Genomic DNA, 13,367 nt, shown 5'->3' with positions numbered 1-13,367 from the left:
GTGAACTAATGTAGGCGTCGGTATGTTTTCAGTGTTGTACTGTCAATGTATATAGTTTCCCGTTGTTTGAGTTATCCTGGCCGACACAAACTATTTTTAAAAATTATATCCAATTTTATCCAAATTTGGTAATAGTCCAGAGTGTCTTCTTCGTTCCAGTTTGAAGCAGTGAAATGTATAGGATTTTTTAAGTGCTTTTACTTTGACATTGAGCAAACATGGTACTTCCTGCATTATACTATCAGGGGGTCCAATAGCTCATTGAAGTGGAATTGTTTTGTAATATTGCACCATTTTTCTCAACCATTTTCACACTCAAAATAGTACTATGACCCCAATGACAAAGCATAAAGTGTGTCAGGCTTCAGAACAAGGAACCCAATTGCGAGACCACGGGAAGAAAGTTCAAAGTCTTTATTAACTGTAAGGCGAAGTTCGTTAACCAGTGTAACAGAGTTCAGGCAGTTCAAGAGTGGTAATACAGGCAGAGGTCCAATAGCCAGGCATACAGAAACAACACAGGTAAACCAGCGGGTAGTCGAGGTCACAGGCAGGTCAAAAACGAGAAGGCAGTTCAGACAAGCAGATAAACAAAGTCCAGATCCAAAAACCGGTAAACCAAAGGGAGTCTAAAAACAGCGGGTCAAAGAAACACAAACGGAAGATCCAAGAATCGGTGGTCTAAAATGAAATAGGTCGGTACACTCGGAAGCTCATGACAATCTGACAACAAATACAAGACACAAAGGGGTTTAAATGCACAGTGCTAATGAACATAAAACAGGTGAGTAGAATGACAAGAGACAGGAAGGAAGTACAAATATGGAGCAGGAGGCGGAAACACTGATAGAACACAGACAAAGCAAATTAATGAAGGTGAACATGGAAGACTACGGTGGCCACAGAGGGAAATAAAGAACAGAAACGCAAATAACTATACATATAGCAGAGAACAGAAAACATGAATCATGACAAAGTGCATGTGCAGACAGGAAACTAATATGTTCAAAACTATCAGCACATTTTGCATTTAACACTTTTCACAAAGAATCCTCACAATTTTCCCTCTTTTCATAAAGTAAATCTTTTGCATTCAGATGCAAAGCACTGAAAGTAAAAATTATAAACTTAATTTATCAGTTGAACACACTCTTTACAGGTTGCTTTAAATAAAATCAAACAAGATAAAATTGGCAATCCAATTTTACTAAATTTAGTCAATCTCAGTGTAAAGGAACTATCTTATACTTATTAAGGAACTATTGTATAATTCCATCACTTCAAGTTTCACGAGAGTATAAAAATTAAATAAGTAAAATCCCTTTGTCATCCACCCATATGGGAAAAGACAAATAACTGTCAATTCAGAAGAAACAGTAATCGACCTGAAACCTGTTTAATGGGAAAATACATATTGAAAAAATGTACTTCAAAAATGTAACACTTTGGTTGATTCCATTGAATCATTAATAAAGCACACTATACTATTGGAAAATAATGATTATGTGAATAACTGCATTCTAGAATTTTTTTTTATATTTGAGCATATTTATGATGGGTGCCAAAAAAAACAATTGTACTGATGACGCCTCCCAGAGTGTAGAATTTGCTGCCTCCTTGTCCAGACTGGACTTAGAGTTCTGACTCTTCTGAACAAGCACTGGCTAAAAAACAATTATAATTTAATTTATAATTTAATTGTGTACCAACACTCAGAAAACGAGAGAAATCTGTGGTGCTGTGGTGCAATCTCCTGGAGTTCGCATGGAATGTTCCATGTGCAAAACACATTTGATGACGCCTCCCAGAGTGTAGAATCTGCTGCCTCCTTGTCCAGACTGGACTTAGAGTTCTGACTCTTCTGTCCCTGGATGCCACTTTATAAGTAAATAATAGTACCCAGCAGTGATGCTTCCACAGCGAATAAGCCACTAGGATCTATAATATGCAGAAATATTGTCTTTTCATTCAATGCCATTGAATTACTATTTACTCGTTAAAATCTTTCAACAACAAACATTTTTCCCCACAACTTTTTCAAACCAAATTCTGGCAACAAGCACTGGCTAAAAAACAATTATAAGAACAATTATAATTTAACAGCAGTTAATATTATAATGTAACATGCTTCGCAAAATTTGAAGCATTACAGTTTGGCAGCTTTGGATAACAATGATAATTCTAGGTGTTAGTGTAGTAGTGATTGGCTTACCTCTATGAATAAAAGCAATAGGTCTTTACACAAGGGCAACATCAGTGTAATAAAGTACTGTATTAAAGTACAAAAATTGGATGAGGCAAAAAAATAAAAAATAAAAAATAAAAAAAATAAAGAATACACAGAAAAAAAACAGGAAGCTTTGTGAAGGAAATTGTTTAATTTGCAAGCCCAATTACGCCCAAAAATACCCAAAGAAATTCCCAAAAATGCCTGTAATGTCAGTTGTTGACTGAAAGTTTGTACATATGATCTATGAGACTGCAGCTTCAGTGCTGTGTATTACAAGCCTTGTGCACGGTTACAAAAGGTCATAAAAATAGTCCAGTCCTTGTCCAAGTTCCCACATGGATATTCCAGTCTTCAGTTCTGTCGCCAATGAGAGACGTTGCTGGATGGACTGCAGAAAGAGGGCAAAAGTCTTACGCTTCATTCGTGATCTTGGGATGTTGGCAATTATGTGGCAACTACAAGAGCTTGCACCACAGTACCACAGTTCTTTTTCTGTGCGCTGGTAGATGATGATGAGAACTCCTGAAAAATTGAGCTTCATAATTCATACTGCTTTGCCAGTGGAGCCACTTGAATTTCACTGGGAGTCAAGATAAAGAATGCATCTTGGCACAAAATGTGATTTCCTAGAGGTCCGTAATATTGTTAGGAAAAGCCTCAAGTCTGTGAAAATTTGTATCTAGAGGTCATTTTGATGTAGAATTTAAAGATTTAGGGCATTTGTTTACAAAGTTACCTCTAAATATCACATTTGCCACAATGCATTTTTCATTGACACACCTGGCAAATTTTAAAAGACTCTACCGAGGAAACAAGTATGACAAGTATTCTCAGGATTCTCATAATTGTCTACCAACACTCAGAAAACGAGAGAAATCTGTGGTGCTGTGGTGCAACCTCCTGGAGTTCGCATGGAATGGTCCATGTGCAAAAAAACATTTGAGTGCATAGTGAACATGCATACATTTAGAGCATATTCAGCCTATTCTACTTACACTGAAACACACTTGGGGATGCTATCACAAGTATCAGAATAGCTTTGGCCTAACAGAAAATCTAAAGGCACTGTACATGTACAAGAGCCCAGTTATTTTTGAAAACTACCGTTTTCTTCGTTCAGAAACCAAAAGTTTCAATTCTCAGTACAAATTGCATGCAGAGGATGTGAAAATTCTACTGATACAAAACTGACATAAGCCTGCTAGAATAATGAACTACCAAGTATGGTGGATCCCAGAACATAAGTACCCACATACACAGTGACATACATAAAGACATTCTTACCTTCAGAGTTGGGTAGTAAACCAAATGTTTGTTCTCCTTTCTATTTGAAACGAAAGAGACAGCAATCTGTTTAGATGCAATGAAACGGGACTCCTGCCTTTGCATGTATGCTCCCTCAAAACTGTGCCATATAGAATCTACAGTGGTCTTGTGTTTCGTTTGGCACTCCCCCTTCACAAGATCTGTTGGGCAGTGCCAAATTTGCACGTTTTCCACAGTAACTACTTGTTGTACGCACAACCACCATCAGGTGGCATATGTGAGCACTCTAATCCACTGCGGTCTGAAATACTTGCAGGTTTCCGACAGTAGGGCGGTGCCACCACATTCTTGCAGACATAGGAATTGCCGTTGTGCTTGAAGATCACTGAACACATCCTTTATCTAGTGTTAATTACTATTCAATGTTTGAACAGTTGGTCTCAGAATAATAATACATGACTGGAGATTTTGACTTGAGATGAACAGACTGACCTCTTGTAGCTGAAGTAGTGCTCCCCAGCTTTCTCATCCCAGTATAACTTGGGCTTCACCTCCCTCAGTAAGTCAATATATCTGTAGAGAGGAAGGGAAGGACACAGACAATGGACATTCATGAGAAAGGAGAGGAAGTGCACCAGAAACAGACAGAATATTTTTACAAGGGTGTTCGTTGGAATTTCAGTTGAAATGTTCACTCTGAATACTGAACACAAGTGGTATCGCATAGGTCTAAAATATATTTAACATAATATAACTTAATAATTATTATGGAGAATGACAATTATCAATTAAATTGCCAAATGCACAAGCTCAATATCATATCAACAATCTTAAATAGATTTTAAGATTTGATAATTTAACAAAATAAACAAGTCAATAAGAATAATTATCTTGAATCAACTCTAGACCTTTTTTTATGCATGAAAAGACAATAAAACGTAACTGTCCAAGAAACATTTGAGCAGCTAATTGTCCAATTACTTACATTTGAGGGACGATGTATAAAAAAAGCCTAAAATTCCTACACTGTTAATCTAAAATGGATGTTAAAAACCCTCAAATTAAGGCTAAAATTCTGCACTTTAACTGTATAGTCATTGCTTTATTTCAAATGTAATGGAGTACAGAGCTAAAACAACTCAAATGTGTCACTGTTCAAATACTGACTGCACTTTGAATGAATTAAGAGTCATGGCACAGGTGTCGTCTCCGTGTGGTCTCACCTGGCCCCCATCAGCGGGTCTGCACCTCCCAGGCTGGAGAACTGCATGCCATACAAGTTGAGCCCCAGCAGGATCTTCTCTCGCCAGCGAGTCTCAGGGGCCAGTTGCAGCACGCATTCCCGCACCCAGGGTATTGGGGAGCTGGGGCCAGGCCTAGAGCAGGCAAAAAAGCTCTCAAACACAAGGGCCAAATACACACAGGGGTCATATACACAAAATGCACACAGACATATTCAAACAAATATGAACTGGAACAGTGGTTTCATGTTTAAAATTACAAGATTTCCTCAACAGAAGACATTCCTCCACCTAGAGGAAATAGTTTCAGGGGCCCGACAGCAGGGGCAGCAGTTTAATTTTTCAAATTGCCTCCAAGTCCTCCAAAACGTGAAAATGTTAAGCATCTAAAGTCTTTCCTCATAACTTTTAACTTATACCAGGAATCAATTTTGTTGCCGTTCTTTGAGATATTTCCAGCTCTATATATATTTCTCGCAGTATGCTCCTCAGAACTGCACGCAATACTCAATGGACCAGACTTAAAGCCATGGCGCACCAAGTCTGAGGTTTTGAGTGATAAATTCGGAGCGAAATTAATGAATTCCCTTAATTTCGATTTAATAGATCCAGATATTTTGCTAATACCTTTCTGGAATGGACCCTAGATGTTATATACGGTCTGTTGTGGTGCCTGCCCCCTCTCTGCGCCCATCCCCCTCACAGTACCTGCTTCCCTCTCTGTGCCCATCCCTTGATTCTCCACTTTCTCTCCCCTCGCAGACACTGATGTTTCCTAATTCCTGCTCTCCCACCACCCTACCACTTGTGCCCTTGAACCTACCCCCTCACCTCTCCTCCAGGAAATCACACCAGACATTATCCCATATGTCACTTCTCTTGTGAATTTTGTGTCTTCTGGATGTTTCCCCTCATCCTTCAAGAGGGCCCATATCAACCCACTGCTGAATCAGCCCACATTGAGCCCTTCTGTCATCCAAAAACCAGTCCAATATCTCTTCTTCCTTTTCTATGCAAATCACTTGAACGATCAAACCAACTCTCTTCTTTTCTTCACCAGTCTTGGCAGCTTCAAGGATTGAGTCCTACCTCTCTGGTCGCTCCTCCTTGGTTACCAGGGCCGATACAGTATCAGCCCCTCATGCCCTTGTCACAGGAGTCCCCCAGGGCTCAGTCCTCGGTCCCCTTCCCTTCTCCATCTAGACTAGATCCTTCAGCCCTGTTGTCTCTGCTCATGGTATGTCATATCGCTGTTATGCTGAAGACACCTAATTTTCTCTCATCTTATTACATTATTGGGAATTTATTACATTTTCAGGTTGATGATGATCCACATGGCCAGGCTCTTGATATCATATTTTCAAGTACACAATACTGAAACCTCATTGCTTTTCAATGCATGCATATGGGAATTGTGTGTGTATTTGGGTGGGGGGGATATGCAGTAGATATCCAGTTCAGCGTACTGTCCACATGTACACCATGGAACTTGTAGAACAGGATAATCTCCACATCTGTCTATGAACTATGAACAAGTATCTGGACAGTTTTTTGTGTTTTGGCTCTGTACTCCAGCACATTGAATTTGAAATAAAACAATGGCTATGAAGTTAAAGCACAGACTTTTAGATTTAATTTGAGGGTTTTTATGTATTGGGTGGACAGTATTAGAATTGTATACATAGTCCAATTTTAGGGGTCCAAAAGTATTTGGACAATTGACTGCTGAAATGTTTCGTAGATAGTTTTGTTGTTGTTTCATGCATAAAGGAACTAGAGTTGATTCTAGAAGTACCCTCTGCATCTGGATTCTGTTGGTAAAATGATGTTTAAAAACAGCTAAAATCCCTACACCGTTCCCCCAATATGGATATAAAAACCCTCAAATCAAAACTGCACTTCATCCTTATCATGTTTTTATGTCAAATTCAATGTGCAGGTGTACAGAGCAAAAACGTGTCACTGTCCAAATACTTACAGACTGCACTGTACCATCTGGTAAGTTTTCACTCCAACCCTAACAAAGCACACATCATTCAACAGCTAGAGATCTTGTTGAGCTGTGAATTAGTAGAATCTGATGTCCCAAATTAGGGTTGAAATGAAAACCTACAGGACAGTAGATCTCCAGGAACAGGATTGGGCAGCCCTGGTGGAGAAGATGAAGGCCTGACCTATCAGGGCCGGAGAAGTCATAGGTCATCAGGCTGAACCCATCCACCACAGGGGCCAATTGCTCAAAGTCCTTCCTTCCAAACATCCCTGGCTGGCCAGTGCTGGTGGGACAAGAAATGCATTGTATACAGTATACATTGAATGCGCTTTTATGTATTCTATATTTATTTTCCGTGGTGTGTTTATCAGCATGGGAAGGAGTTACGAAGATGCTGCTGCATCAGGTCATATTTGGGCTGTGTTGTAGGGAAGAGCAATACTTATGGTCTAGTTGTGTTAGCGTAGCTGCATGGGATGCAATTGGCTGTCGTATTGTAAGTAAAACATTGCACCATACAGCGCAGTCTTAGCTAGCTTGTCTGTGTATTCCTGTAACCTTGCAATTCTAATGTGATGTGCATGTTGTGTATGTTTTGTATTAAAGGTTGATTTTTATTCAGTGTTAATGTGAGGTGTAGCATTTATATGTTGGGGTTTTTGCAAACTTTCTGGTTATCATAAGTCAGTTGTTGGCTGTAGTAGTAGTGAACTATTATCAAAAATATATGTCACTAGACACAAATTAGGATTTTCACAGTTTACAGCTGCTATTTTTAGTTGGTCCTTACAGTATTCCATGAAGCATTCCATGATAGTACTTTCAGACCTGACATTCAAACACAGCACCTTCCAGTTACTGTCTACACAAGAGCTATAGCACTATAACAGATAATACTCTGAAGTTACATGACACATTAGGGAATTATATTTACCTAGGAGACAGAGCAGGAGGGATGACTAGCATACAGGTGAGTTTCCGTGCCTGAAGAGCCTCACAAATGTGTGTCACCAGGTGAACAAGTTCCCTTGGAAATATGATGGGGTCAATACATTAATGAACAACACTCCTTAAATTTACATTTCCATAAGTTACATTATTTATGTACTTCATAGCAGCAATACTTATGATGGTATAGCATGCTATGGCAAACAGTCATGGACAAACATGGAAATTACAGATATTATAATGTTATGAATTCAGCGATACCTACAAGTTTGGAGCTGACAAAATAAAATAAAATAAAAGTTAGCCTACATTTTCTTGCTGGGGGGGCTGAACAGACCAGACGGCTGCAGACAGAAAACTGAATGACAGAGAGACAGGGCCAGTCTCAGACACAGTAACTTTATGTAGAAACTCACCTTCTCTTGTTTCCTCCCAACTGGCTCCACATCTCCAAAATAAAGCCATCAAAGCCTTCCGCCTGCATGATTGGATTATTAAAAGAGGGCAGAATGTCACATCATGCAATAATAGATAGTTCCCAATCACATGGCAGTGGTTTGGCTAACCAGAGCTGGGTCAGACTTCACAGACTTCAAGCAGTCATTGCATACAAAGGATATGCAACCAAATATTAAAAATGATTACTTTATTCTACGTCATGTTAAACTGACCAATATTTTTGGATGCCCGAAAATGGGGGCATACAAAAGGTTCCATCATTTCTAAATAGTTCATCCAATATGGATGAATATACCCTCATATGGATGAATGCACCCTCAAATTAAAGCTGACAGTCTGCAACCTCAATATCATTGTATCCTTTCAAACAGAACCAAAATAACAAAAAATGTGTCACGTTATGGTGCTCACTGTATGTATAATTTTGGTATGTATAACTGAGCTGTGTGAATGTGGTGTTGGGCTGTTTCTCTTGAAGAAACCCACTGAATTCTACTTTGATTTCCTTCTATCTCTGTACCTTGGCCACGTCCACCATCTCTCTCCCCAGCTCATCAGCTTCATCCTCACTGTCCAGAACATGAACATAATCCTGATACGACCAGCCGTCAAACAACAGACGGGGCACTGGGATAGGGAAAAAGAAAGGGAGAGAGACTTCTGTCATATAATTGTAGCAAGTTTAGCATGGAGAAGTTACAATTTGATGAATGGGCCTGCTTTGTGAAACACAACAAATCAAACCTGGGTTGGATATAAGAGAAGGCAATCCAGAGATCATCCTCTGCACCTAGTTGTCCAATTTGGACTGTGAAGGCTGAGGGCCCTTAAAACTGCACCAATTAGCAAAATTCCATGTGCATAAAAACCATGTCATAATGCCTGCTTTGCATTTTCATTTCCAAGTTAATGTATGCACTTTAAAGCAAAGCATTTGATATTTTATCACTCTCGTCCTCTTACAACAAAACCCTGTCATATAGTAATTTAAAAGAAAACTAAAAACCACATTTGGCCACTTCTTCTTGTATCCATGACAAAAATCAATGGCCCTTGAAAATGTAATTGGCCCTTTATCATTTCATTTTCATATTTTTGTGGCATAAGTGTGACATAAATCAAATTAAATTGAAATTGTTTCCATTTGCATTATCATTTACACATGGTCACGCAAAAGCCCTGCCAAAATTCAACTTGTACATGCAAAGTCTAAATTTCTTGGCCTTGGGAGTCTTCACCTTTCTGTCAAGAGGACTTTGTTTTCTCCTGCACCCCCTTCAAGTGAGCCTTGAAGCTAACTTACATCATACTTACAATTGTTGGTTAGCATCTTTGTTTCCACTTTATATGACAGTTATTGTTTGGCCGAATTACATTGAGATTATTGGTTTATTATAGCTCAAAATAAAATAAAATGAACTGAAATAAATATTTAATTTCCTAAGATTGGTGTATTTCAACAGAATTTTAATATTTCCGCACGCATGCACACACGCACACATACCACACATACATTTTTCTGGGTAGGAGGGGTTGGGGGTGGCAGTAAACTTACATATCCTAATTTTCTTGTTCCCCTTCCTCACCGCTTTGACCCAGCCTGCAGAGAGAATTCAGAGAGGCCACAATGTGATAATTCAGGCATGCGGGATGTGGCATAGTCACCGTCATGGTCACGCAGGCCAGAGCAGTGTAACAGTTACCTGAGTCATGGTCATGCAGGCCAGAGCAGTGTAACAGTTACCTGAGTCATGGTCATGCAGGCCAGAGCAGTGTAACAGTTACCTGAGTCATGGTCATGCAGGCCAGAGCAGTGTAACAGTTACCTGAGTCATGGTCACGCAGGCCAGAGCAGTGTAACAGTTACCTGAGTCATGGTCATGCAGGCCAGAGCAGTGCAACAGTTACCTGAGTCATGGTCATGCAGGCCAGAGCAGTGTAACAGTTACCTGAGTCATGGTCATGCAGGCCAGAGCAGTGTAACAGTTACCTGAGTCATGGTCATGCAGGCCAGAGCAGTGTAACAGTTACCTGAGTCATGGTCATGCAGGCCAGAGCAGTGTAACTGTTACCTGAGTCATGGTCATGCAGGCCAGAGCAGTGTAACAGTTACGTGAGTCATGGTCATGCAGGCCAGAGCAGTGTAACAGTTACCTGAGTCATGGTCACGCAGGCCAGAGCAGTGTAACAGTTACCTGAGTCATGGTCATGCAGGCCAGAGCAGTGCAACAGTTACCTGAGTCATGGTCATGCAGGCCAGTCACTTGGAAGCTCTCTTTTCCTCTACGCTTCAACTGCAGCCACACAGGTGAAACTGAGGTAAGCTTGGAGCTGAACATTTTGGCAACATCATAACCATGTGAGTTCCACTGTCCAGAGAGGGATGAGGGTGGGGTGGGGGCAGAGAATAATACAGAGATTTAAAATGGCAGCCCAAAAATGAAAATAAAATAAGTTTCCACTTACCCAGAGTACTATCTAGGCATCCAAATTGCTGAGATGTGACAAATTTTCAAGATTTCACAACTTTATTACATGCGGGTCACTGTGATATAATGGACCTCTATGGACCATCCTTTCCTGGTAATTTATGCGGCAACAATTAACATTTGAAAACCTCAACAGCAATGTTGCTTTTAAATATAATGCCACAGTTAATTGTGTACTAACTCTCCAACTGTGTCCGCACATGCAGAGGTTTCTACATAAGCACACTCGTATTAAGGCAATGTGTCAATTGATTTGATCGGTGTTTTAGCCAGCAGTTTATGGTGCTTGGCTTGCATATCAAAACATCAAAGTGTACATTAGCTAGCAATTAGTAAAATTGTGTGAAGACAATATAGGTGGACGTTTGTGGCAAATTTGAAGAAATCCCCTCAAGGCGTTCCTGAGACATCACTTTCACAAGAATAGGACAGACGGACAACCCGAAAACATAATGCATCCGGCCACGGCTGTCGCCAGCGTGGAGGCATAAAAACAGGGACAGAGATTAGGCCAGTGACCATCCTGTACAGACAGACCCACAGAAAGTCGTGCAGGAACAGGAACATACTGACAAAAGATGACAGAGTCAAATACACAAACAGGCGGATTCAGTGGGCCGGCAGAGGAAAAGGCTTACCGGTGTGACATACCCCAGAACTTCCCCCTGGAAGTGACGGAGAGCAGAACTCAGTGGACAGTATCTCCGTTCCTCCCGCACAATGTCTTTCCATGCAGGGTCATGCACCACCAATCCTCGCTCCTGCACAGGCCTCTCCACTGCGGACCTCTGTCCAGCAAACACAGAGTATGTAAGCAGTATTATGCTTTGCATGTGCAGGAGGTACAGTAAGGGTTTTTCCTGCATTGAAATGTCTTTGGCTGACTGCCTAAGTGTTTTTTTGAAGCCACCTCTAAGGGAAATCATGCTAATAAAAAAGCGCCCGTAAAATGGTTAGCAATGGTCTGTGAAGGCTCCGGACTGTTTGAACTGGTGGCGCAATCGCTAACCAAACATTGGCGCAAAATTGTATATGCATGAAAGGTATCCATTAATGACTACATGATTTGCACAATCATAGACCACAAAATTAGGTGCCTAGTAAAATAATCAGCAATCTTGCGTTTTTGGCACCAGCTGCAATACCGCAACCAGCCACTGCAGACGCGCATGAGAACTCATTTCGAACGCAGGGGTCCTGGGCGTCACATATTCAAGCGCGGAAGCAACTGCTCGGAAACCGACTTTTATTGCAAAAATATGAACATAGTAGTTGTATTTCTATTAACTCGTCTGGAAATGTTTCCGACGACACATTTCTCCGTTTCCAAACCTTTTTACAGAGCTGGAAATTGATACAATATTTTCCCGTATTCTACTTTCTAGACCTGCACTGGATCCCTGGACTCATCCAGGGATCCAGTGCAGGTCTAGAAAGTAGAATACGGGAAAATATTGTATCAATTTCCAGCTCTGTAAAAAGGTCGCAGTCCCCGATAATTAGAAGGAATGTCATATGCAGTACGCTATTATCAAGAACAATTCACTTTAGAGATTTTAGTCTTTAGGTGACAACTTGAAATGCAGGCCCAAATAAGAAGGAATGCCTCGTTACCACTGCTTTGGGATATGGTCTGCTTGGTGACTGTGAATTCGTAAAATTTTATTCGTAACTGAATCATTTTGTTTCAGTAATTATGTTCACAGGTTTTTCGAAATGGCGTTGCTTGTAAAGACGTATGGAGTATGCTCTGCATACATGTTACCTTTTTAAGGAAGCGTGCAGACACTTGCAAAAAACGTGCTTTTCACAAGTTTAACTTGGCCTTTTGTGTTTAACCTCTTTTGTCTGCATATTATTAGAATGAAACATCAAGATAACCGCACACACTCACGTCAGTGTTTTCAGGTTTGAGTGACTTCTTGGCGTCTGATTTGGACAGAGTACCACCGACCGAAAGGAACGAGAGACCAGCGTAAAGAAGCACCAACAAAGCCTTCATTTCAACTCCTTCCTGAAATAGAAGCGATTCCACTTATTTTCCGTTCCGTTGTGAACATTTAGATGACAAGAAGGTAATCAAAAGAGCAACAGAATTCGCTTTAATGCCCATGATACATCTACGTTTATTTATTTAGTTCAGACAAGCTAGCAATCCGCTAACAGTGCGGGCTAAATCCACCACGACACGATCATTGTAAAAATTACCTGAAATAAATAATAGCGCTGTCCTTGCCAGAATTTGACCTAGCTTAAAACATAAATGAATTATGCCAACGTAAAGCGCTAGTAAGGAAGCAATTTGAAAACAAGTTTAAGAAAGATGACCGTCCAACGATCGGCAAGTATAAAACAACTTCCGGTTGACTAGTGTATTAAAACATTCAAAATAAAAGTTTGACGTTTTCAGCTTCGACCACCGACTGGGGGAAGACGTGTACCGACCAGTTTTGCCAGATGTACAGTAATGATCATATGTGCACGATAGTTTGGCCCTATGTACGAAAACCCCTAAATATACGATATATCGTTGTGATAATGATTTTGACATATCATAGTTTCAGTTCATGTCATAGTTTCAGTTTTTGTTCATAGTAGTCAAATGGTACAGAGCTCAGCAAGCCCCCAATTTCGTTTAAGTTAAACTCAACCGAACATTTCATTATGTTTTGTATATGGTTGCATATCCTTTGCATGCCATGACTTCCGATGACTGTGCCCATCAACATCATCAGAGTCTG

The 13,367-nt window shown here is 40.3% G+C and overlaps 1 protein-coding gene across 1 annotated transcript; it reads right to left on the bottom strand.

Annotated features, from left to right (window-relative positions):
• Positions 1-399: 399 nt before the first annotated feature.
• On the bottom strand, positions 400-12,974 carry chid1 (chitinase domain containing 1). The gene is made up of 13 exons (XM_061245408.1): positions 12,835-12,974; positions 12,521-12,640; positions 11,265-11,414; positions 10,374-10,506; positions 9,693-9,737; positions 8,658-8,764; positions 8,095-8,156; positions 7,665-7,757; positions 6,912-7,013; positions 4,720-4,872; positions 3,989-4,069; positions 3,515-3,554; positions 400-2,618 (listed from the first exon to the last, which is right to left on the bottom strand). Exons 2-13 carry the CDS (start codon positions 12,626-12,628, stop codon positions 2,520-2,522), a joined length of 1,173 nt encoding a protein of 390 aa, XP_061101392.1. The 5' UTR covers positions 12,629-12,640; positions 12,835-12,974; the 3' UTR covers positions 400-2,519.
• Positions 12,975-13,367: the final 393 nt, after the last annotated feature.

The sequence above is a fragment of the Conger conger genome, chromosome 6, assembly GCF_963514075.1.
Source record: "Conger conger chromosome 6, fConCon1.1, whole genome shotgun sequence".
Classification (NCBI taxonomy): domain Eukaryota; kingdom Metazoa; phylum Chordata; class Actinopteri; order Anguilliformes; family Congridae; genus Conger; species Conger conger.
This window is presented reverse-complemented; position numbering and strand designations above follow the sequence as displayed.

What these genes read in the sequence shown, in the direction of transcription:
- chid1 (XM_061245408.1), bottom strand. Translation starts at nt 12,628, where the DNA reads ATGAAGGCTTTGTTGGTGCTTCTTTACGCTGGTCTCTCGTTCCTTTCG. An exon ending in CCTGCATGACCATGACTCAG is followed by an intron (nt 9,738 to 10,373) that starts GTAACTGTTGCA and finishes TTCTCTCTGCAG; the next exon opens with GCTGGGTCAAAGCGGTGAGG. An exon ending in CCTCCTGCTCTGTCTCCTAG is followed by an intron (nt 7,014 to 7,664) that starts GTAAATATAATT and finishes TTGTCCCACCAG; the next exon opens with CACTGGCCAGCCAGGGATGT.